The 27,378-nt window shown below is 38.4% G+C and overlaps 1 protein-coding gene across 2 annotated transcripts; it reads left to right on the top strand.

Moving 5' to 3' along the window:
- The first annotated feature begins 2,942 nt into the window (after window positions 1-2,942).
- On the top strand, window positions 2,943-25,205 carry pals2a (protein associated with LIN7 2, MAGUK p55 family member a). 2 transcript variants are annotated; one of them, XM_053628015.1, is made up of 13 exons: window positions 2,943-3,316; window positions 9,360-9,470; window positions 14,729-14,847; window positions 15,488-15,640; window positions 16,070-16,219; window positions 17,534-17,761; window positions 20,115-20,246; window positions 20,409-20,505; window positions 20,670-20,741; window positions 20,893-21,054; window positions 21,221-21,423; window positions 23,917-24,045; window positions 24,180-25,205. In XM_053628015.1, exons 2-13 carry the CDS (start codon window positions 9,440-9,442, stop codon window positions 24,354-24,356), a joined length of 1,653 nt encoding a protein of 550 aa, XP_053483990.1. In that variant the 5' UTR covers window positions 2,943-3,316; window positions 9,360-9,439; the 3' UTR covers window positions 24,357-25,205. The 2 variants fall into 2 exon arrangements, with proteins under 2 accessions (XP_053483990.1, XP_053483997.1); XM_053628022.1 differs by lacking the exon at window positions 9,360-9,470.
- Window positions 25,206-27,378: the final 2,173 nt, after the last annotated feature.

Raw genomic sequence — 27,378 nt, 5'->3', positions numbered from 1 at the left:
TGAATGAAAATCATTTCTCTTTAAGGAGAAAGATTACAAAAGTATTTAGATTATGGCTATATTTTAACTGTACACCATTTGATATTTTCTCTAGTGATATAAAGTTTGCTCACTGCAGTGGATCATTCTGATGTGTTTTGTAGGACATTGGGAAGGTGATGAAAAGAACACTTCTTGGGCTACAGAGTCTGTATGAAGCCTACATTACACATGCCTCTCTGAATGGCAACAGTGTGTTAGTTCTCAACTGAGAGCAAGGCATGACAGAGCATTTTGATTTGACAAGGACACCAGTAAGTACTCCACCTTTCAAAATCGACTTTAAACAAATTAATTAATATTTGAATGGGTTTAACAACTATACAATTAACTGACATGCTATAATTAGCTCAATAATCAGTGGATTTTATAATAACATCATGGATTCAGAAAATATCAAGAAAATATCATTTTTTATACACAAATGACAATGACTTTTTACAAGCTTATATTTTGTTTCGGGGGGCACTGTGGCTTAGTGGTTAGCACGTTTGCCTTGAACCTCCGGGGTTGGGGGTTCGATTTCTGCCTCTGCCCTGCGTGCTCAGAGTTTGCATGTTCTCCCCATGCTTCGGGGGTTTCCTCCGGTTTCCACCCCAGTCCAAAGACATGCGTTATAGGCTGACTGGCATCTCTAAATTGTCCCTAGTGTGTGAATGTGTGTGCAATTGTGCCCTGTGCTGGATTGATATCCCGTCCAGGGTATCCCCCAAGATGTGTCTCAAGTCCCCTGGGCTTCAGGCTCCCTACGAGCAGTACAGAAAAAGGATAGATGGGTCGTCATTGGAAACTAAGCAGCCAGTAATGTTAATTAGCTATGGGTGGTCATAAAGCCAAATTCAGGTTGCTATTACAATGTAATTACAGTAACTGCTGATTATAACCCATCCTGGTTTAATTTATACTATTATTCACAAGAATTATTAACTAATATTTTCAAGGTTTTTGAACTAAACTAATTATTAACTAAAATTGTCCAGGCTGTAAACTATAACCATATGAAGGGAAAATGCACAATCTCTGAATTTCAGACACAGTATGCAGTAGGGACTTATTACATATTATCTTTTAATACATAATATCTACACTCGCTTTTGACCCAGTGACTGAAGGGGCATATTTTGACTTCATAGTGTTGCCTGAGGGATGTGCATAGGTTGTAGATAATGACAGAAGTGAGGGTGTAACAGGAAGAGGAATGTCTGACGCTAGGGCAGTGGGTGGAGACACAGTGGGTATGGAGACAAGAAGTCGGGCAGGTGAGGTGCACGTTTGGAGGAGGTTTCTGTGTTATATTTGTTTCTGGGATATATGAGCTGTCTGGCTGTGAGTCATCAGCTTGATCCTGTAAGAAAAAGACAAAAACAAGCACATTTAATGCTTTGAGCTAGGTTTCAAAGTTAATAAAAAATATGAATAATTTTAGTAAGGTGGCCTACTTTATATAGACATATTTTTATCATATTATTACCTTATTCTCTACCGTTGAAGTCATTGAGCCTAGAAGTGACTTTCTGACTTTCAGAGAGTTTCTGACTGAATTATAAAACTGGACAACTGTAATCCTGTCTAGTATATGCAGATCTAAAATGGCAAGGATTGTTATAGATCTCCACTGTCTTTTCATGTGTCCTTCAGCTCTACTTTTCTTTTCCTTTTCTTTCCATTTCCATTTGCAAATAACTCCTACAATGCAAATAACAGGCATTCAATGATGTCAGTATAACAAGACAGTATATGACTACACTGTAACCAATCACAGAAAAAATGTGACCTTACTGGCCATCAAGTCTAAAAACATGATGCTACTTATAGCTAGTTACATTGCAATGTTGCTGTAAGCTTTTGGATAATTATGCTTGATAGCTAATTATAGTTATTGAACCACAAAAAAAAAAACAACAGTTAAAAATAAAGGGCGATAAAGAGCTTACTGGATATCAGACACTTACAAATTGGCGGAGTGCTAGAGTTTGATACTTCTCTCATCCCCTTATTTCACGGTACATCAGCAAATATTGGATGCTTGGTGCTTATTATATTTAGAATTAATGACTATATTGGCCTCGTTACTCTAAAGCCATTGATAAAAGCCACAGAAGAGGGGTCACAAAGTTTCTGGGTACTATCTTAGTAATCTGCAGAAAATAATATTTCCTTTTTGCTGAAACACAAAGCATTCTGTGTCTGTGTCATCCCAATGAACTTTTTTCTTACGCAGGAAAACTGTACAGTGGCATTCCAATATTTTAAACTATGATTATCACGATGAGCACATTTAAAAGGAAATTAATTTGATCGTTAGTTGCTTGCTAACAACGAACAAGTTGCAAACTTGCTAACAATTGCACAAGATAGGATCTTCATATGGAAACTGTATGAAATATCATCAAGTATAATGATACGTTTGGAGAGGAAATATGTACCACATGTACCACATGAGCTTGCTGATACTGATCATAATTCAATTGCAGTATGAAATTGAATGAAAGAAAAGTACTTGTTGCTTTGAAGAGGGGGGGATCCTATGTGTTTGTTTGTGTTGTGTTAGGTTGTGGACTGTGGCGTGATGGCTGGATCTATCAGTCTGGTGGTTCCAGAGCTGATGAGGTGTGAGCTGCCATCTCCAGCCACTGACATGTATGCTGTCAGAGGCCTCATGCTGTGGGGAAATACTTCCATCCACCCATCCATCTTCTATACTGCTTATCCTTCAGGGTCACGGGGAACCTGGAGCCTATCCCAGGGAGCATGGGGCACATGGCTGGGTACACCCAAGACAGGGTGCCAATCCATCGCAGGGTACAATCACATACACATTCACACACTACTGATACCCCCAAAGCACAGGGAGAACATGCAATCTCCGCACACACAGGGCAGCGGCAGGAATCAAACCCCCAACCCGGGGGGAAATACTTGTTTTTTGGCAAATGGTGTTTAAGACGAACACGTACACGTTAAATGCTTTCCTTTAAAACCTAAGCTACACACTACTAACACTCACATTTAGATTACACGGAGGACAGAAGGCTCTATTAAAGCCTCCAGGCTCGTGAATCCGTGTCATCTGCATCGTAAAGGGGCGTGTCAGATGGCCATGGAGCAGAGACGTCACTGGATGGAGGCGGTGCTAATGACTTTGATTGACAGCAGAGGATGAGCGCTTTCCCCGGGCTGCTGTGGGACGTTCTGTGTGTGTGAGAGAGTGAGAGAGGGGTGGGGGGGGTTTGTGCCCATCTTACCGGGACGGGACGGGACCATACGGGAATACTGGGTAAGTCATTTGTTTTTTATTAGCAGTCTTCTGATCTGCTCATGTTCGTATTATTAGCATGGAGAGTGACAGTGTCACGGGCCTGCACGTGGCTGCCTGCTCGGTTCAGACAGGGATTAGCCGCTGGCTACTTCCCATCATACAGATATAACCAGCTAAATCCAGTTAGCTAGCTCGCTAATAATAACCAGCTGATACTGGTTGGCTAAACAAGGGTTGTTAGCTGGCTAGCTGTTACAAACAGACACTTTAACTGGTGACCAGTAGAAACCGGCGGAGCTCAGACGGCGTCTCGATATCCAGCTCCTGGTTTAGTGATTGAAGTGCCTGAAGTAAACTTTTTTCCGTTCATTCTCGATATTACTAATATCATGTCACGAAGCTAATTGGCTCAGCCGTATGCTTCTCAACTGGTGCTCTCGCTAAGCGTGCTAGCTAAGCTAAGCTACATGGTTGGCTCAGTGCTGAATGGAGAGTGTGTGTACTTGCGGTTTAATGTCGCACAGGGACTTCCAGCGAGACTCATTCAGGTTTATCCACTCCTTACTCACAGCGGGTCACCCTACTCTGTAGAAGTTACACCGTATCCGCTAAGCACAGGAGGTGAAAGAATTAGCGTGGAGATTGAAGTAGTGAAGAGCTTACAGTTCGCCACAGGTTTGAGACTCGTGCTTTAGCTCTAGTTTAACTGTAGGACATGGATATAACTAGAAAAACAAAACAAAAAAACAGGTTGCGCCATGTTACTTCAGTTTGTCGACAGTTTCATGGCTGGTGTGCTCACATGTCTCCTCTTCCTTGTTCTTCTGCGTCCTGTCGTCCCTTTGACTCTGTACATGGCCTCTAGGAAGGTTTTACAGGAGCTTTCATGCTCCTCTAAACTCATCAGGCTGCTGAAGACACATAAATATAAACAGGTTATGATGGGGGATACACTGTATCTATAATAAGGACATATATTTCTGAATATGTCTGTCTAGCTAGACTTTGTAAACATATGACACTGTTTATGGGGGAGTTTAGTTTCACACCTGTGTATAAGCAGACTATTATCACTTGCACTCTTTAACCTTGACTTTGTAATAGGTTTATTTAAAGGAGATCTATTATACACCTTTTTGCAAGATGTAATATAAGTCTCAGGTGTCCCAAGCTTGTGCTTGGGATACTACAGCTACAACAAGTCAGGAGCACCAATATGACTGATACTGTAAATACTGGCGTTCAGCCCTGTATGTATGGATTATACAGACAGTAAGCGTTTTCGGGTTATAAATAAAAATGATGACATAGCTCTGGTCTCTGTGAATTAGGGATGGGTGATATCCTATCGTTTGCAATATACCGGTAGAAATTCTCCCCACAATAAGAATGTCTTCCCACGATAATAATAATAAAGCCTAGTTGATGACATATTTCTGTGTGCGACAGTGTGCAACCCATTCGCAGCTCACGTGCAGAGCAAAAACAAGTACGGGGGAAGGTGGAGTTCATTGCTACATGAGGAGCTACCTCTAAAATCTGGAACTGGTTTGGTTACAGAAAATCATTTTTACTTTTAGATCAATGTTTGTGTTTCTGAGGCTCTCAAGATCACAGCTATCACTCGTAGCTAAAAACAGTGGTGCATGGTACTATATTTACATCGTCACTGATATCGTTATCGCAATAAATACAAGAAAATAGTGTGATATAGTTTTAAGTCCATATCGCCCATCACTACTGTGAATACAATCAGATACAATGGTAATTTTAGGAATCTGCTAACAAGCTCATTCTTAAAGGCGATTTGCAAACATTCACAAAATATAAAGTGCGATACTTCTGGATATGAAGCTGGTATTTCTGGGCTATGAAGCTGGATCACAAACAGCTGGTATTGATCCATGCTTGAGAATCAACTTTTCAGCAGATCCTGCTTAGTATTGACCCTCGTTCACAAAGCAGTCAGGTGTAAAATGATTTGCACAAACATATACAAATTTAGCTATTTTCTGGGGCACATTTCGTTCAAAAATAAAACTTCTCCACTGTGTCTTCAGTGGCTCTGATGCTGGCAGTACATGAAGACTCTTATGTTCAATGTTACAGCTAACAACAGAACACTTACAAAGCTTACGAAGCTGAGACATTCTTCTCATCACTGTAGCTGCTCCAGCACAGAGAACATGGTGGACTGTGTGCAGCTCACTCAGGGGAGGAGCTATGCTCATAGGGCAGAGTCTGTCACCAGTCGTGGGCGGAGCCTGTTCCAACGTGATGTCACATTGGATAGAAAACACTAACGACTCATTTTCAGTCACTGTTTATGATGTATGGGGAATATATATATAAAAAAGGAATGGGTGGATTTTTACCATTATAGGGTTGTGTGGTTGTGTGCACACACTGCCGACACACATTTATGGTCAAACATTATGTAAAAGGTAATTTTGCATAATAGGTCCCCTTTAATTCAGCTAATTTGTCCAGATCCGGCTGTGTACATGAGCACTGCAGCCATAAATAACCAGAGTAGATTGATTAAAAAGCAAAGAAATTGTGCTAATATACAGTATGAGGTCTTTTCTAATAAAACAGTGGAGGATATGTTTTCGCTACAGGCCTACTTTTGTGTGTTATGTAAAGTCATATGCTCGATGCATGCGTGTAGGTGTGTCTGTCGAAATGGATCTTTGCCATGTCTTGCTTATACGTGTCTGATGTGATTCATGAAATGGGATGTAATTTACTCTGAGGCAGAGACACAGATGTCAATGCCTTTCATGACTAATATGCTTCAAATGATGCTCCTTGGTGGAGTAACAAAACATTATTATACACTGCGCTGCCAGTGTATTAGGAACACACACACTGTACCTGTAATTTTTAGCAGTTTTATCAGGTACATATGCCATGTAGTTGAACTCTGGAAGCATGCTACTGGCACAATGATGCAAGTGAGAATGTGTGAAACATTGATTTGTGCAAGGGCTGTTGTTGTCTACTTACCGACCTTACCAAATTAAGCTCCCAGTGCTTTCCCCTGAGCAAGACTCTTAACCCAAAACTGCTCAGTTGTATAAATGAGATAAAGTCACTCTGGATAATGGGCATCTGCCAAATGCTATAAATGTAAGCTTGGACATCCCTGCTCTAGCACTTGTAAAAACCAGTATTCTCACCTAGGGGGTTAAACCTCAGGCTTCTAATACAATTTAGTTTCAAAAGGCAGCGATTCAATGTGTAACCATTCCACTGAATCTGGAGTGTGTCATCTGTTAGTTCGTGATTAATGACGACTTAAAGAAGGACTAGTCAGTGTTGCCAGGCTATTAAATTATATACACATCTGTTTTTTGCAAATATGAATTATTTTATACACACCAGTTGTTTGTCTTTTTTCTGATAATAATAGATTTATAACCAATTATAATAGATAATAACAGATTTATGATTGTTCATATATTTATGCTCAGTTCATTTCAATTGTGACATTTTAAATAGATGCATCGATTTAAATTGTTGGATCGTTACGCCCCTATTCTCAGCATGGCATTGATGTGGACATGGTCGTGGTATGGTAGTCTGTGTGGCGGTGGCATGGACAACGTCACCTCTGGGTTTAGAGACAGTCTGTCAACCAAATATATCCAACCACCAGAAGTGCTGTGGTCAGAAAGTAACACTGATTAAATGCTGGTGGACATTGGTCTAAGCCTGGACTAACAAGGTACCTGGACCAAGTGGTCAGCAAGAGTACACGGTATTAAAAACAAAACAAAACCCAGCAACATTGCTGCTCTTATTACACTCACACCAGCCCAACATACACTATGAAAATGTATCCCAATCAAATAATAATGGTGTCCCTTTCCATTGATGGACAGGGTCGAGTGGGCTGACAGGTTAGTCATAAGTGTATGGTCGTTAGTGTTTTCATTTGATAAAGGTTTACTAGAGCTGACTTGTGTTTTTCTTTGGAATTAGTCAGCTATTCACTTCTGGGCATGTCTGAAAAATGTAGTGGATATTTATGCACTACAATAGGTTTGTGCCCAAATGATGTACTCTAGCAGGTACAGAATACCCATAATGTCCATTTGATATTTATAGAGAACCCAAGGTAGGGTGCCATTTCTTCTGCCACTTCCAGTTCCACTACTAAAGGTAGTAATGAACTAATACGATGAATCAGGTTTGTTTGAATAGGGACATTGGTAAATAGTGCTGGACTCTGGCCCTTTAGAACCACAGCTACTTTGAATAATCTTTCCCCAGAACATTTAAGAAACCTGAAATAGTAGAAATGTAAAGGATGTTTCTATAGTTTTATTCCTTGTTCCACATACACCATTACTAAGCGAAAGTATTTGCTCAAAATCTGTGTGCAAGCAGAGATTGGCTTGGATTCTTTTCTTATTTGAATAGGGTGAGGCCTTGATTTGTTTGCTAAAATGACTGTTTGCACGCTTGTCAATAATAAAGAGTTAACCAGCGAGCTTTATAATAGGCCAGAAGATTAGACATGCTGGGTTTGATGGAAAAATATTTTATACAGTCGAAATGTGCAATTAATATTATTAGTTCATCAAAGTGAGTCTCTGTACTGTTTGTTATGTGAAGTTTGCTCCTCTCATGTCCTGATAGTCAGGCTGCTAAATCAGGAACACTGGAGTCAGTCATTAGTCAGACATTATCAATATTACATATCACTCAGCCCTTTTAGACTTTTGAGGTAAAGGTTTTAGTCAGTAGTGGACTAAAGTATGGCTATAAGGGTTGTTTTTGGACTGAATTCATGTAGATGGAAATATTTATTACAGATGCACCAATACTAAATTTCTCAGCCGATACCAATAACCATTTATTCAGAGTGATATCGGCCGATACAGATAACCCATAGCCTTTTATACCTTCTTTTAAATTAATAATAATTAAGTTCACAATTCTGAAAGGAATGCAAATAAAAACTTTATTCTCTCCATTTCAACAAGTTGTTTCACAGTAACTGGTCTCATAAACAGAAAACACATTACTCTAATTAACATTAACACATGAACTAAATTCTGAAGATTAAAGTAAGATTTCTTGACTTATTGAATGTTATTAATTCTAAAAAACCTCCTGTTAGTCTTCACATTCACTCACCACAAACAAAAGCATTTCTACTTCATCACTGACATCAAACTGGTAATATATAATTGAAACTTTTTTATATATTATTAACTGGATATGAAATATACTACTCTACATATATAAATTTTTATGTGCAATATATACTTTTGTCAACTCATCTTCATTTAAATCTTTCAACGGTGTACTGGCGCTTTAATTCAACGCGAGCAGCTTGACAGGGGGGGTGGTGGAATAAAAATTAGACTCGACGGCGAAACTCCCACTTCACTTCTGCTCACTTCCGGTATAAAATTTTATCAGTGTAGAGCTTACAGAGCTTACAAACTGCAGTTTTGTTGTCATTCCACAGAAGAGACATCTTCTGTACACACAGCACGAAATCGATGTGTTTTCCCGCCCACTTTTGATTGACAGGATATAATTGGCCCTGATCATCGGATGTTTTTAAACTATTGGCTGATGGCCCATAGCGTGAAAAATATTTATCGTCCGATACATCGGTGCATCTCTAATATTTATTCATTCATCTTCAGCAACTGCTTTATCCTGGTCAGGAAGCAATTTAGCTTAGCCAGTCCACCTACAAGCATTGTTTTGGGAGATGAAATAGATTTGGGAAATGGAATAATATCAGTGGCCCTGAGCTATATGTCATTTCACAGGACTCCTAGTCTAGTGTATGTTTACTGTAAATTACTCTCTGTTATGTGAATGATTGTATATTGCATGAAAAAGATTCTATGTTGTTGACTCCAACACCAAGACAAATTCTAATAAAAATGTAATATTGTGTTTTATTATGAAGACAAGCTTAGGCCTGTAGTAAACAGCACAACATGCTTTACCTTACTGTAACAATATCATTCACATTCATTCACTTGTGTAAATGTACCTTTTCTCATGTAGAGGTTTTGTCTCCCTCCAGTCCTCTAGGTGTGCTGATCTCATTCTGAAGACTCCCACAAGTTTTCTTTAAGCTGTGACTTGACCTAAGGTCTAGGAATAATGACTGTTGCTAATGCCAAGTCTGGTACAGGTAAGCCCCTGAGGAAGAGATCTTCTGCTTCATGACTTATTGTGTAAGGCAGATCAGAATTCCTGTCTTCTTACAGATATGTACACAGTGACATGGTGCTGCAAAAAGGATTTTAAATGATAAATAGCTTTGTTGAAGGTTTTTAATAAATTAAATTAAAAAATATATATATTTACAGCATTTGGCAGACATCCTTATCCAGAGCAACTTATAAATTGTCTCATTTATACAACTGAGCAGTTAAGGGTTAAGGGCCTCGCTCAAGGGCCCAGCAGTGACTGTGGGATTGGCAGTGCTGGTATTTGAACTCCTGACCTTCCAATCAAAAGAGCAACATCTTAACCACTCCGCTACCATTTCCCAATTGTGATATTTTAAAATGCATTTATCTGCCTTAAAGAAATGTACATACTTTCAACAACTTTTAACTGCAGGGACTGTTCTACTTGAAAATTAAATGAAAGATCTGAAGGTGCAGGTGACTAGTTTAAATATGCTAAAGAGCGCTGAATCTGTTGCATTAATGTACACTGTCACTGCAGCTTTTGTTGTTTCTAGACTTTTATCTATGACCTATTTTACATATTTTTTCAGCTTCATGTTTCCATGGGGATGTGTAGGCTGGAATTGAAAGACTTAAATCAATTGATGGAGATCTTTAGAAAATAAGAAAAGAAGTAAGAAGGAAACTAAAGGTAGACAAGAACAAAATATATTTCTAAGGCAACACAAACAAAGTTTGCAGAGAATAAAACCCCCAAGATGCATACAGCAGCCAAAGAGGGTATGAACAAATCCTGGGTCTAACAGCAGACGTGCGTGTGGTGGAAAACCAGTCATATTTCATTATGTACTTTAAGATGTACATGTTTTTAATGTAAATGTTTTTATTTAGGCTACTTTATAACCTTACCTTGTGTATGATGCTCCTCCAACGTCACATTGTCAAAACAAAAAAAGAAGGACGCTTAACTGCTTAACAGGTAACAACGGACAAAATAAAAAAAATATAAACTCAAAGCAATAAACTCACTGAATCATACCCACCTGAGAATTCCCAGATAAGTCAAATGTAACCAGAAAGTATGGCCAGTTGTTCTGTCTTAGAGGTCCATCCATGGCATCACCAGGATTCAGATCTCCAGATGATAGGGTGAACACTTTTTCTGTTGTGCCAACCAGGAGCATCCACAGTTCACTGTTTTCTGGAGTCTATTTTTTTTTCCAACTTTGTAGCTTGAATGCACAGAGGTCAAAAAATGATATAATTCAGTGGTCTGACTTTCCACTTCTGATATAAGTCGAATGGAGGGTGAAGGCTAACATGCTTCCTCTGAGACACATGAAGCCAACGAACCCCATCTTTTCGAACTGCTGCTTATGCTGCATCACACGTCAGCCCTCTTCCACATACATGAGCTCACAGACTCCCTGTATTGGCTAGTGTCTCTGTGACCGACAGGGGAGAGAGACACCCCCCCCCCCCACTAAGGAAATTAGGTTATAAATGTAGAGGTAGATTGGACATCTTTCTTTTGGAGTTGGAATGAAATCTTTAAATGTGATTTTTCTCCTTCACTTTTGGGGGTAAGCAGATTTTAAAATGTGGTAACTTTATTTCTGGTTGAGCTATATAAAAGAGAACCATATCAGTTCAGGATTCAGGAAAACATGTAGTATTCAAAACTTTATTTAGTAGAAAATGTCCAAATTTCACCATCTGAAGGGTTTTTCCAGGCCGCCACTCATATGTAGTCTCATTAGAGCTTGTTTTCTGATCCACCTGATCCTGGGCTGTTTGTATAAAGTCCAGTCTCCTCAGATTTTATTAGTTTTTTCATACCAGTGACCTCAAGAATGTATTTCGCTGTTTGCCTGTCATTTTTCCTAGTGTGGTATTATGGAACATACACAAAAAGCAAGATACAAAAAAATATTATTTACACTGATGTAACATGTTATAAGGCAGTGTGTTTCCTGACATGTCATCATTTAATCTTTCATTTACTTTCCTTAATCAATGGCCCAGTTATCTGGTGATAAGAAGAAACCAGATGGTGGCCTTTTCAACATCTGCCCTGGAATTAATTAAAAATCAAATGCATCTCTTCACTTCTTTAGACAGAATGATCACTATAGCTTGTGCTGTGAGTAACCCATGTATGCTCATGTCTTACTGGGTGGAAATGTTTACAGTGGCTTCAATAAAAAGGCTTCAAATTTAAACTTTTATTTATATCCAAACTGGTAAACTTCACACTTGCCTGATTTATCCCAGTTCTTCCATGTGATTGTAGTAGAAACAGCAACACAATGGGTCATTTCTAAATTTAGAAGCAGAGTGGGTCAAATGATTATTTTTTTATTTTGTATCAAATTATTCTCATTGTTCAAGAGAGACTGCTGGAGAAAAAGTGGTGATAGTAGTAAATCTGGAACTGGAAGAGCGTGTTTTGTTGTTGTACAGTTTGTGACCTTGCTGTGCGAGAGGTTTTTGTGTAGGTGTTCTCACCATGGAAATGCTTAGCAGTATGCTAATGAAGTCACTTCGTGATGAATCGGCCCATTTAGAGCCACTTGAGTTGTTTGTCGTAGCTTGAGTGCTTTTGATGCATTATTTATTGATCCATTTGCTCTGCCATTTCTGTATTGATAGGTGGTGGTGCTATATGAAATGTAGGTGACTCTTTAATGTGGAGTTTAACTGATGCACCTTGTTCTTTACTGAATTAAGGTTTTATAAAAGCTGTGCAGGTCATTTAAACATTTGAGACTATGACCGCTGTTATCTGTTCTGTGTGCGTAAGCGCTCTTCTCATAGAATTAAATAAGTTTAATAAGTTTAAATTTATTGTTTCACTTCTTCTCATGACTGTCTTCCTGGAGAATGATTTTAATCATTCCAAAGCACCCTTAACAATCCCAACTACAAAACCCTCCTTCTGAACAATGCAGTCTCAAAGATTTCTACCTCTGTTACTCACATTGTTGGAAGTGGTTACAGGTTTTCACATCCCTCTGTAAATATCTGCTTCTTAAGTGATTTGATGTATATAGCCATCATGATTTTTATTTTATACATAACAGCACAATGAAATTATTTTTCCGCATTTCCCAGCTTGTTAGGAAGTTGGAGTCAAGGTGCAGGGTTGCGCCCCTCTGTGCCCCTTAGAGCTAGAGCAGAGAGGGTGAAGGGCCTTGCTCAAGGGCCCAACAGTGGCAGCTTGGCGGTGCCCGGCACCTTAACCATTAAGCCACCACTGATTTCTTCTGTTTCTGTGTATATCGCATACTGAATAGTTTTAGATCTTCAAACAAAATACAACATAAAACAAAGGCAACCTGAGTAAACACACAATACAGTTCTTATATATATTTTTTTAATTGAAGCAAAAAAGAAGATATCCAACACCTATCACACATGTCAAAAACTACTTGGTAAGACCTTTTAACCAACTTCATGCTGTTGAAAAAGTTCTATTTAAGCGTTGATTTGATTGAACAGGGTTTGCAGTAATCAGACCTGGTTGTGTCTATTCCAGCTGAACCCCATTATGAATGCAGGGAATTAGTAACTATGGGGGCAAATATATTTTCTTACTTTTTTGCTTCAATACATAACATTTATCATTTAAAAACTGTATTTTGTGTTTACTCAGGTTGCCTTTGTTTTATCCTAGATTTATGTTTAATTTCTGAAACAATTTAGTATGAGGTATACACAAAAACAGAAGAAATCAGGATATCAAATACTTTTTCACAGAAGTGTAGCTAACAAATGAAGTAGGGTTTGAAATCTAAAGCAGTAATAAACGTATATGAGAAGTTTTAGCTGAAATACAGGACAAATCTGATGAAAACTAAAACACAAATACTAAAATTTTTGTGCTATTGCAGTAATTTATTTGGCTGATATTCCTGATTAAACCTGAACATTAAACCAGAATGTGAAAATTCTCAGTGGTAATGTTAAAAAGCATTAATAATTACTAATAAACAATTATTTTTGTAGCAAGTGGTCCTTCAGTGCCAGAGAAGCACGTCAATAAACAATTTATGTGTTTGGCCACTAATTATACTTAATTATCTTTGGCTCTTATTATAAAATGTTAATGAATGTAAAGTAATGCACAAATAGTGCAAATTGGACAAGGGACTGAGATGGGGTAATGACTTTCCCACAACTAGTTCAAGGTTGCAAGAATGGATGCTGGTTTAAAATCTTCCCCATTTCACTTTTAATCAGATCCTAAATGAACCTTTGATAGATTACAGCTTCTAACCCAAGGCCCCATTTTTTTGTGGCCCGAGGTGATTTAAAAAAAACACCAAACGGCACAATCACTGGGAATTCTGCTTAATCTGGTGACACTGAGCAAGTTTCAGGAGTTGATTGCAGACGAGTGTATTTTTAGCTACCATTTTGAATTCTGAAACAATTTGTAGTGTTACATTGTACTTTGATATGTGGCTGTATTTTATACGGTTTTAGATAAGTAAAAAAAGACATGATTGAACAAAATAGCATGTACAGAGTATGAATGAATGTTTCAGTCTGTTCTAAAGACTGATATGTAGTTTGGAGAGGCTTGATGGAATTGAGATTTTGGTCTTCTTTCTTTAGACATTCAGGTTTTGAAGTGCAGTAGAGGTGACGATGAAAGGAATATTAATTTTATTAGAATTGTTAGCGAAAGTAGATGGCTGAATACGTGGCATCGGTCTGCTAATAGATTTTTAAAAATCCTTTTTGATTTTGCTTTTACCATTCTAAACCAATATAATGACAGTGTCACATGCAGAAGAGGATGAGTTCCCTTTTGAGTTCTTTTTTAGGTAGACCATTCACCACAGAGTGGGTTGTGGAATTAATTCTAGATATAATGTATGTCTTTTTTTTCCTTCCAGACACTGTTTACAGTATTGATATTTATGCTGTTGACACTGATGGCATGAGGCACAAGACTGCAATGTTAATCCACATAGTGACTATATGTAGCACTGAAATTACACTGTAACATCATACTATCCATCCCTAATTCACTAACCCACCTGTTCTCCATCTTCAGTCAAACTAAAAACTGCATTAATATATAATTGTGCTTGTTGTTATAAGGGGGTTTTGAGTCATTTCACGGCATCTCATAATGTTACTTGGGTTCCCAATAAACAATAAATGAATGTTCTGTCTGAAACTGGAATCTGCTTTTATATGAGTGCATTTTTGTCTTATGTAAATTGTTATATCTCTCCTGTAGCTATGCAGAAAGTGTTGGATAACCTCAAGGAGCTGCCTCCCTCCACTGGCGCCAAAGACATTGACCTCATCTTCCTCCGTGGCATCATGGAGAGTCCCATAGTCCGCTCTCTGGCCAAGGTACCCAAAACCTTGTCTGTTTATTTGCTTTATTGATCAGCAATTCACTCATGCGCATCTGTTTTTAAAATTATATATGCGTATGAAGTCATTATAATTTTAGCAAACATTGCATGTCAGTGTGTGTGTTTTTGTGTATGTCTGTGTATATCCAATTTCTTGATATGGTATGTGTTTTTGTCTACACCCAACACAATCCCTGGAAGAAGCGTAATGTTTGCAGTCAGCTACAGTCCCACTAGGAATTTATGCATTGCATTCCCCCTCAGGAGTCATGGCCAGGGGCAGAAACAAGAAAGTGATAAGCTAATCAATCAACTTTGGACAGAGCCAAGAACAGAAGTATTATGGAGGACAAAGTAAAAAAAAAAAAAAAAAAGAATAGTTGGCTCCACTGTTTGGGATCTTTAAATAAAGCCTTCTGAATGAGACGGAAACAATGTGCAAAGCAGAAATACTGCTAAAAATGTAAAATACAAAATAGCTTTTATTTAATAGTTTATTTTATATAACATTTCTTTGTCACGGCATAATTCCAAGTGTGTTATATCAGTGTAATCATGTAATCCCCTATCCTAAAGATAATGTGAGGCCAGGGACAGTTCTTTCTGTAGTGACTGTGGTCTATCACTTTCCCCAGGCTCATGAGAGACTGGAGGATGTGAAGCTCGAGGCAGTGCGGAACAACAACGTGGAGCTGGTGAGCGAGATTCTGTCTGACATCAGTGGCCTGGCCGAGCATAACGACAGCGCAGCAGAGCTCTCCAAGATTCTCAAGGAACCGCATTTCCAGGTGACAATGACACTGATTCTGGTAATCTTCACTAATTCATGAGGACTGGAAATAAGTGGTGTTCAGTGTGCAGCTAACACTGTGGTACAAGTAAATTCTGTAATTATCCTGGGAAGTTTTTATTTGTTAATCATATTTTTTAAATGATTTCCCTGCTCAAAGAATTTTGATTTAATTCAGTAGATAAATACCAGGTTTAATACATGTATTGGAGCAGTAAATAACAACTGTTTGGTGGCTCTGTGTCAGTGTTCCACAATTATGGTTCTGGAGGGCCAGTCAGTGGCTTTGCCCTCATCTACAAGTTCATTACCTCCATAGGGGTTTATAAGCGGTAGTGCCTATGGCTGCTCCTACGGGATGAAAAGTCCCCATAAGACCGTATGTATTGAATTTAGCTCATTTGCTGATATGTTTTCATGTTTCCAGTCCTTAATGGAAACTCACGATCAGGTGGCTGCTAAATCCTTTGAAACACCTCCATCTGCGGCAAACAACACTACCAAGAGCAGCACCTCTCTTATGCCAGTGGACACTGTGCGTATGATCAGCATCCAGAAGAAGGCAGGAGAGCCGCTGGTGAGGGAGCTAATGTACTTTTCAGCCCGTCAGAATTGGATTGTATGTTTCTGAACCACATCTTGTGTTGTCTAGACACCAGATTGTAATTTGCTTTATTATCCAAAAGACCTTTGTCATAATTCAAACTTTTTTTGAGGCAGCATATTCTAATACTTAAACTGGAATAAAAAACAACTATTTAAAAATAATAGTAATGTTTTCCCAATTCGCCTAATGCACCTAGACCAGAAAAGATATAGTACAATAATATACTATACACTTACTGGCCACTTTATTAAGTACAGTCAGCCTATCATGCTTCAGTTAATATTCAAACCAAAGAGCAGAATGTCATGGTTGTTGGTGCCCTATGGGGCTGGTTTGACTATTTCAGAAAGTGATCTCCTGGGATTTTCATGCACAACAGTCACAATCAGAATTTGACATCAGCATTTATCCAAACTGCCTTGTGTCAGCAGTCCAGGCTGGTGGAGGTGGCGTAATGGTGTGGGGAATGTTTTCCTGGCACACATTGGGCCACCAATACAAACAATGTTTGAATGCCACAGCCTATTTGAGTATTGTTGCTGACCATGTGAATCCCTTCATGGCCACAATTTACACATCTTCTAATAGCTACTTCCAGCATGATAATGCACTATGTCACAAAGCAAATGTCGTCTCAAACTGGTTTCATGAAGATGACAATGAGTTCACTGTTCTTAAGTGACCTCCCCAGTCACCAGCTCTGAATACAATAGAGGACCTCTTGGATGTGGTAGAATGGGAGATTGTCAGCAGACAAATCTGCAGTAATTATCTGCAGTGATGCAATCATGTGAACATGGAATGTTCACAAAGGAATGTTTTTAACACATTGTGGAATCCTACCATGTAAAATGATTGCTAATAAAGTGTCCAGTGAATGTATATAAGTAGTAAAGAATTTGTGTTGATATTTGATTGTTTATTAATGTTTATTCTTGGTATGTATTGAAATGTGTGAGGGGCAGTTATCCACAGACAGATATCCTAGTGATCGTTGCTGGGTTTGAATATCTTGGTTTGGGTTTCTGAGACTCAAAATGGTGTCTAAGAGCATAATGGCTTATGGCTTACCCCTTGTGCCTTTTGGAACTTACGGAACTTATGGAGTGGACTTAAGAGGTCATTTGAACTTTAGCAACTAGTAAAAAGAAAGGCTGTCTGGGAATAGTGGAATTTATGAGATGTGGGTGCTGAAAGCTGTGATCACAGAATTAATGTGGTGAATGCTTGTTTCTGTGCGTGCACACAAAGTCTATAAGATTCAAAGCATGTGGTCTTTTTTAGGGCGTGACATTCCGAGTGGAGAATGGCGAGCTTGTGATCGCACGCATTCTCCATGGCAGCATGATTGACAGGCAGGGCATGCTGCACACGGGCGACGTCATCCGTGAGCTGAATGGCCAGGAAGTGGGCAGCGATCCTACGGCATTGCAGGAGATGTTGAAGGACATCAATGGAAGCGTCACCCTCAAAATCTTGCCCAGCTACAGAGACACACCCACAGCTGCACAGGTTGGTGAACGGAAAACAGCAAACTGGTACACTGCAGATTTTATCAAACTGTGTCCTCACCTGAGCTTCATGAACCTGTCAGACTGTAGATAAACATGCAGTTGGAGTAGCTAGAATTAGAAAGGTCTAGAGTTAAAATGTGCCCACTCTAGAGCCATATTAGCTTTTGTGCCAGTTATTATATTTCACAGGGTATTAGTATAAAGGAAATAGTTTTCTATCTACTGTACATGGCTATATACTTCAAATTTTTTAGGGTCAGTCCAGACGTGCACTGATCTTGGCTGTGGTCTCTTTACTCATCTGTTAACTGGTGTAGTAGAGGAGTAGAGGTCTGATTCTCCAGTCACACACAAGGAGGAGAGACTTGCCCTCAGGCTGACTCGGAAGAATGCCACTCAGCTGAAACTGAGCCTGCCCATTCCTATTAATAACACACTGTGCTATCTAGGACAGATGGGAGGAGAGACTTGGAGAGAGGAACATGGACACACACATACACACATACTCTTTAAGGAGGTCTGGGATGTGATGGAAATAGGTTAACTCAATCTTTATGGCTTTCTTGGAGTGAAATCAGAGCGAAATGTTCTTTACATTCAGTGATACAGGTCTGTTCGCAACCTCGTGTGATGCAGACGTGTAATATAATAAAAGCAGTTTCTCACACACAAGTGCCCTTTGCTCTATTTCACTGTGCTTAGAGAACAGGCAGAGTTTGTATGTTGACAGTACACACAACAGGAACTAAGGTTAAAAGCCATCTAAATATTTTTTGTAAAAACATGCTATGCTTTCTTGTCGACAATATCCTACTTGGCCTTAAGCATAGAGCTACATGAAAGACAAACTAAGAGTCTAGTTTGAGATTTATAACTCATTAATACAGCATGTTAAGCTATTCATTTGTAAAATTAATAATATCTCATGCAAATATTGCAGATCATCTCGTTTGAAGAGGACTGACGGTCGGTTTATTACGTTAACTGATGAAGTTAATGAAATGCTTGATGAAAAAAACAAAACAAATATGCATACATTTTCACTTATTCTAAATGTAGTCATTTCAGACATGTTTGTTGTCTGGCATTTGCTTCTTTGGTTTTGCACTAAGGCTGACTCCTATACTTGCTTCAGATGACATTGTTATGCTACAAAATTAGTTATGCGACATTTTTTTAATTAAACAATTTTTGGGGAAAAAGCAGGGCTATACTATGTTTATAAATGTAAGTTAAAAATGGAACTAAAAGATTGTCCATATCATTTTGTATTGATCCAAATTGGTTTTCAACTGTAAAAGGTAGGACTCAGCTCCAGAGTAATACTAACTCTGTGCAAAGGAAGAATTATTTAGCCTCATACAGCCAATTCAAAACTAAAGAAATACTGTAGATGTCAGACGGCAAACAAAAAAATGTTTTTCCACCAATCCATTTGTAAAAAAAAAAGAATGTTCGTTTCTCCTGACACATGCAAATAGACTGAGTGCACAGAATTACACATGCATACGCACCATCTGCAGCATGAATAAAGGCAGCATGTCAGCCAGTTGCATGTTCAAGCTGAAGATTGTCCTGTCCTCCTTTACACTCAATTCTGTGGTCACTTATAAGTTCAATGAAGCTGTCTTTGAATATTAAACCTACTACATACACTTGTGTTTTTCCCCCATAGTTGCCTCTAAAATTATAGTGCTTTAGAGTGATATATATAAATTACCGGTCAAAAGTTTAGACCCCCTAACCCCCCCCCCCCCACACACACACACACACATTGCATACATTTTAGAATAATAATAAAAAAGTAATCAAAACTCTGGAGTAACACAACTGGAACTATGGGAATATAAAAAAATCAAAAATAAATCAGAATAATTTAACATTTTAGTGTCTTCATAGTAGACGCATTTTTTGCCTAGAATTTCCAGAAATTTTTGGCAATTTCTCAACCATTTTCTTGAGGAATCTCCCTGAGATGCTTTTTAAACAATATTAAAGGAATCCCCACCGATACTGGACACTTATCGGCTGCTTTTTGAAATATTTTGCTCCAAGTCATCCATTTAAAAAAAATATTGTTAGTTTTTTAATGAAAGAAATGAATATGTTGGCACAATTCTATTTTTGTCTACAACACCGATTTCAAACATTTAATCGTATACCTTCAGATCAAAAGGTTTTTAAGATCATGAGAAACATTTCAGTTACGTGTCCCCAAACTTTTGACCGGTTGTGTGTGTGTGTGTGTGTGTGTGTGTGTGTGTGTGTGTGTGTGTGTGTGTGTGTGTGTGTGTGTGAGTGATCATGCTTTCAATTAACATTCACTTAAAAATAATACTTTCTGTTTTTAGGTGTATTTGAGACCTCATTTCAAGTACAACCCTGAAACAGACAACCTCATTCCCTGTAAAGAAGCAGGTCTGGCCTTTTCCAAAGGAGAGATCTTGCACATTGTGAACAGGGAGGACCCCAACTGGTGGCAGGTTGGTAGCACATCTGAATGTTTCTGGTCTGTTGTGCCAGTTCAGCATGTAAAATTGTATACAGTTTAATACCATTCATGTAGAGTTACATGAAACTAAATTAAAAGTAACCCATTGAGTTGTGTAAGCACTCACTGACATGATAACCTGTGTGTCCCTCAGGCACGTAGTGTAGTTGGAGGCCGCACCGGTCTCATCCCAAGCCAGTATTTGGAAGAGAAGAGGAAAGCATTTGTACGGAGAGACATGGAAGGCTCAGGTATGTTAGGAATTTTTTTTTGTTTAAACCCTTATAAACAAAATGATAGATATCTATAATGATATTTCTTTGAATGCTGTTATTAGATCAGAGAGGAGTATGAATTTGGTATCAGTCATACTCCTCTCTCACTGCAATGTGATTTCCCTTTTCTTAAATTCCAGGAATTCTCTGTGGAACGATAACTGGAAAAAGGAAGAAAAAGAAAATGATGTACTTAACAGCAAAAAATGCAGGTTGGCACAACAGGAAGAAGTTTTATTGTATTGTTTATTTTAAAGAGTGGAATTTATTTTTTTTTGGAATATGAGGTGTCTGACACATGGGCACATCTAATATTTTCTTTCTCTTTTCCTGTCATCTACACCCACTTCCTGTTTGTATTAGAATTTGATCGTCATGAGCTGCAAATCTATGAGGAGGTAGCTAGGATGCCTCCATTCCAGAGGAAGACACTTATCCTGATTGGTGCTCAGGGTGTTGGCCGCAGAAGCCTGAAGAACAGGCTGATCATGTTAAACCCACTGCTCTTTGGCACCACTGTACCTTGTAGGTTTAATAACTACTCCTGGAGTGCATGTCTTTCCTAACAGTCTGTTCTCATCCGTCAGTTTAATATTTTCAATAGTATCGTATAACCTGATATTAATGTTAGCAGTACTGTTAAGATATTATGGTGAAATATTGATCCCATGGTTTCTCTCTCTCCCATCAGTCACATGTCGGCGGCCACGTGACGAAGAGAAGGACGGTCAGTCATACTGCTTTGTGTCCAGAGCAGAGATGGAGGTGGACATTAAAGCCGGCCGCTACCTCGAGCATGGGGAGTATGATGGGAATCTGTATGGCACCAAAATCGACTCGATTCACGAGGTGGTAAATGCCGGTCGCACCTGCATACTGGACGTCAACCCACAGGTGAGCAGAACAGAAAGTCAATGCGGTGACAGCAGGTGTCTGGACTTTAGTACAGAAGTAAATAAAAATGTTTACTGAATTTTATCATTAAAAACAGTGGAGCAATATTTATAAGGGCTGTCAGAACAAAGTTTACTGCAGGAAAGCAGTATGGAAAAACATATCCCAGGTATATCGCAGTCATATCCTTTTTGTTCCCAGTGGAAATGATGCCTGTGCCAAATATTTTTATGTTATTCAAGTTTAGCTAAAATTTACAGGAAAATGATTACTCTTGGGTGTCCTTATGAAAACCAAAATTACACTCTAGAATTTTCACCATGTTTATGCATTAAAGGTAAAAATCATAGACGTGACTGTAGGGAGACAGAGAAACCACAGGATCAGTATTTGACCACAGTACCATGGCAGATTTGCTGACAACATTAATATCAGGTTATGCATGCATTGTTTTTACTCACGTAAAATAAGTCAACTGGTGTTTTCTGATCTTTTGTTTTTTTCCTCCAATCTGTGACACTCGATTGATTGGGTTGATGTAGAAAGGGTGCTCTGAATGAGTGCATGTCATCTGTAGCATACTTACATTTTTTTTTGACATATTTTCAGTGTACGTAGTAATTTTCTAATTAAATATAAAACAAACGAAGCATAAGGGATTACATGTAAGTAATATAATTCGTCCAATTTCCAACAGCCACTTAATTATCCACAGAAACAAGCCACAGAATTATCAGTCACAATGGTCATGGCATTGCTAAAATTGGGCTGAGATCATAGGCATTATGTTACAAATCAAACTTATAATATTGGCACCCTTGGTAAATATGAGCAAAGAAGGCTGTGAAAATTTGTCTTTATTGTTTAACCTTTTGATCTTTTGTTTAAAAGATTCACAAAAATACTCTGCTCTCATGGATATCAAACAACTGCAAACACAGGTTTATTAAAAATATCTTTGTTAAATATAGGTGTGCAACAATTATTGGCACCCCATGAATTCATATGAGAAAAATATATTTGAAGTATATTCCCATTGATATTTAAAAAATTTTTAGTACACCTGGGTGAATATGAACAGGAAATTGTTCAACCATGACTTCCTGTTTCACAGGGGTATAAATATGAGGTAACACATAGGCCAAATTCCCTTAGTCATTCATAACAATGGGTAAGACCAAGGAATGTAGCTGTGATGTGCAGCAAAAGGTTGTTGAGCTTCACAAAATGGGAAGTGGCTATAAGAAAATAGCACATGTATTGAAAATGCCCATTTCCACCATCAGGGCAATAATTAAGAAATTCCAGTCAACTGGAAATGTTATGAATCAACCTGGAATTGGACGTGTGTCTATATTGTCTCAACGCACTGTGAAGAGGATGGTTCGAGTGGCCAAAACATCTCCAAGGATCACAGCTGGAGAATTGCAGACATTAGTTGCGTCCTGGGGTCAGAAAGTCTCCAAAAATACAATCTGTAGTCACCTACATCACCACAAGTTGTTTGGAATGGTTTCAAGAAAAAAGCCTTTACTCTCATCCAAAAACTCAAGTGTCTTCAGTTTGCCAGACACTACTGAACTTCAAATGGGATCGGGTTCTATGGTCAGATGAAACCAAAATGGAGCTTTTTGTTAATAAACACCAGAGGTGGTTTTGGCGCACACAGAGAGATAGCCATATGGAAAAATACCTCATGCCCATGGTTAAATATGATGGTGGCTCTTTAATGTTTTGGGTTGTTTTTCTGCCAGAGGACCTGGACATTTTGTTAGGATATATGGCATCATGGACTCTGTCAAATATCAACAGATATTAAATGAAAACCTGACTGCCTCTGCCAGAAAGCTTAAAATGGTCCGTGTTTGGATCTTCCAGCAGGACAGTGATCCAAAACATACATCAAAATCAACACAAAAATGGTTTATTGACCACAAAATCAAGGTCCTGCCATGGCCATCCCAGTCTCCTGACTTGAAACCCATAGAAAACCTGTGAGTGAACTGAAGAGGAGAGTCCACCAGCATGGACCTTGAAATTTGAAGGATCTGGAGAGATTCTGTATGGAGGAATGGTCTCAGATCCCTTGCCATGTAATCTCCAATCTCATCAGGCATTATAGGAGAAGACTCAGAGTTGTTATCTTACCCTCCCAACCCTGTATATAATAAATATAATGTTATTTGTTTAGTGACAGTTTCCTTTGGTGGTTTAATTTAAATTCAGTTTAGAAAGTTTTGGACAGTACTAATACTTAGATAAGCTGAGTTATTAGTAAAAGCTCTTCCTGCTTCTGTTGATGAGTTATAGCTCATCAGTATGTTATGATATCAACATTGTAACAAATATTTCAGCCTCTGCAGATAAATAAAGATAAAATAAAGATGCAATTTTGTGTATAGTGCAGGGCCAGGTTTATTGTGTAGATAAATCAGTTTTTATAACAGACAATATGACTCCAATAAATCACTGAATAATGACCGTCATTGCCAGGCACTGAAGGTGTTAAGAACAGCGGAGTTTATGCCGTTTGTGGTTTTCATCGCTGCTCCCGAGCTGGACACACTACGAGCCATGCACAAAGCTGTGGTGGACGCAGGAATCACCACCAAACTACTGACGGTCAGTCTCATATTTAACTCAACTGTATTCTCCTGTCAGCCAAGACATTAAAGACTGTGTACACTTAAATGTGTGTACACTTAGTTGTTTGCATGCTTTGAAGACGCACACTGACGTTTGCGTCTCTCTCGCAGGAAACGGACTTAAAGAAAACAGTGGACGAGAGTGCCAGGATCAAACGGGCGTACAACCATTACTTTGACTTGACAATAGTGAACGATAATCTGGATAAGGCTTTTGAGAAACTTCAGGCGGCTGTGGAGCAGCTGTGCGCAGAGCCTCAATGGGTACCGGTTAACTGGGTTTACTGAACCATCCATCCTCATCATCTTTAGCATCACCACAACCATCCTCATCACCTTCATCACTGGTGTCATGGACCACGGCAGGACTTTCAGCGGTCAGTGTGTTTCAGCCTGACCCTGAGGTCCAACCCTGCTATGCAAAGCTACACCATCCATGAGAAAAGAAAGGGAAGTGTACTTATTTATTGACTTTTTTTTTTCTTTAAAAAAAAAATCTACCAGCAGAGCACATCTCGAGGCATAACTGTTCCTTGTGTTACTATACAAATGATGTACTTACAGGGTGTCTGAAGTAGTTTTGTCATCTACGGTGATAAGTTGAAGCAGATGTCATTGCTGTGAGCTTTGATACACTTTTGTACCGGAGTGTTTCAGTGGCCAATTCATCTTATTGATCTCTTTAATGCTAGTTTTCTACATATTAGTAAACATACTCAGCAGTGTTCATGGTACTGCTACACAGAAACTCATTACAATATTGAAATATTGTTGTACTTTTATTGATGGAGAGGAGGGAGAAAAGCGAAGTGGGATAATATTTTACATACTAATTGTTGTTTTTTTTTAATTTTTTTTATCTAAGATGTAACACCACTTCAAGTTTTACATTGTACTGCAAATGTAGCAGTAGAAAATCAGCTCAGCACTGTGGAGTATCTATTCATATGCTGTTCATATTGGATCATTGTCTAAAATATCTTTGCAAAAAAAAAGCCCACAGTATTCATCTCAATACCTTTGTGGTGTCATGCAAAATAATGAGTAGTGACAAATATTCTTAGTAAATACGGATTTTGGGACACAAGGTTTATCAACTAAATTTTTTTTTTCTATAAACACTATGACTTGCCCGTGTATTTGTGTGCTATATTTGAATATCTGTCTTATGTGTTCTTACCACCACATTAAGGATGTGTATCTGCCCTAGTTCCCTTTGTAATTGGGGGGAAAAAAGTGTGCAGTTATTCACATCACTGAATGGACTGCACAGTAAGAGCATGTGTGTTGTCTATGGAATAAAATTTTTGCTAAAAGTATTGAATGTAACTTTTCAAGAAATTTAAAAAAATATACAATGAGAGAGAAGAAAGAAACTCTAAAACAGTTTAAAATGGTCTTCAAACAAACTGCTTTCTTTGTTCACACTTTTCGAAGTTTCATTTTCGCTAATCATGGTTTATGAATTTGTGCTGCCAAACGTTTCGTTTACACCTCAAGTTTACGTTCACCATTCTGGCACAAATCTCTTGTGTGGGCGGGGCTTAACAGCGTTTTGCTCTCATTGACTAGTGAGATTTGGATCAACAGCTCGAGTGTCCAGCTGAGGAGGAGGATGACGTTGATGATAATGACGACGACAATGTTCCTGAGAGCTCATCTCGATAAAATAGTCGTATGAGACTACCCAAACGTCAAATATTAATTAAGAGCTAATTATACTAAGTAAGTAATTTCCTCAGCAAAGTACAAATACTATAACTATACAGAGAACCGCATCCAGAACGCCTTCCAAAATTCGTGACAACGAAGTCTCTACATCCTGGTCAGGGAGCTGTCGAACCAAATCTCACTAGCCGATAAGAATAAAGAGCTGTTAAGCCCCGCCCAGACGAGAGATTTGTGCCAGAATGGTGATCATAAACCTGCAGAGTATAAACAAAATGTTTTGAAAGTGTAAACAAAATCTCTGGCAGCACATTTATAAACCATGATTAGAGAAAGCAAAGCTTAGAAAAGTGTTAATTTGAAGACCATGTTACATTTTTGCCACTGAATTCACTGTTTTCAGTTTCAGAGTGTTTTTCTTCTCTCATTGTATATTTTTTTAATTTTTTGAAACGATACGTTCTATACTTTAACGTTCTATAAATCTAATCCCATAGTTTTTCAACGGTTCTTTTTTTTTATTATTTTTTTTTTTTTGGACAGTAGTTTTAGTCTAGAAGCCCAACAAGCACAACACATTTAAGAATTTTTTATTGCACTGATAAATAAAACAGACAAATAAAAGGTGCTTTGGAGCTGACTGAAAAGGTCACTAGCTGGAGATCAGAAATGTAAAGAAAAATTCAGCATTCATTTCTCTAATATAGTAGATGATAGATAAAATATCACATTGATGTTATTATAGCAGGGGCAGGATACTGGCTGTCAGGGCTGTAGGAGGTCTGAGAGCACGACTTGTTTCATGGGTGCCAGCAACATTGGAACAATACAGTTCATTGTAGATTTCTATCTGTTTCTGTCCCTGAAATATTCATTTCAGGATCAACATAATTACTGGTTAATTTTATGGCAAAGATATGATGCAGTAAAGCCTTTAAACTAGCAAAATAGACACCGCAAGAGTTTTTACACAGCAGTGATTATTGCTTGTACACGTAGCACTTTTGAAGTGAAAGCTTTTCTACAGAACACAGCAATTCTATCATTATATCATGATAATAATTTACATTTCTGAAACTCTGCTCTATTTATTCACACGAAAAAATTCAGTTTAACCCCTGCTGGCGGATTTTTATATCTGAGCTTCTCAAATTAAAATGCTGGAGGACCGCAGCGTTTAATGTTTTCCTGCTCTAATGCTCCTAATTAACAGCTGATGAGTTAAATAGACTGGAGCTTAATGGTAAGGTGGTGAAATCACTAAACTGCATAATGCTGCAGTTCTTCACAATGAAAGGTGAGTATATTGTGCTGGACAGTGTGTTCTGTCTCCCTTTGTCTTTGTGCTAGTTAATCTGTATGTCTACACATGCAAATATATTCCACTATGACCAGACCTGTATTCTAACATTTGAACGACAGCCATTTAAAAAAAACTTATTTTCAGAGAAACACTCTCAATTAATCATGATTTTGGAAATAATATTAATGTCTGCAGTCCTGTGTATATCCTGCACACATGCGTACAGACGGGTGACAAATAAAAGACAAAACAAAACAGTGGCTCTGTTCTGCTGTGGGGCATTTTACTGACAATGTCCACTTGTCCCCTTAGAGAGAAGGGTCACTACAAATCAATACA

This window comes from Ictalurus furcatus, chromosome 1, assembly GCF_023375685.1.
Source record: "Ictalurus furcatus strain D&B chromosome 1, Billie_1.0, whole genome shotgun sequence".
Classification (NCBI taxonomy): domain Eukaryota; kingdom Metazoa; phylum Chordata; class Actinopteri; order Siluriformes; family Ictaluridae; genus Ictalurus; species Ictalurus furcatus.
Note: the sequence above shows the minus strand (reverse complement) of the source record. Positions and strands in the feature narration are given on the sequence as shown.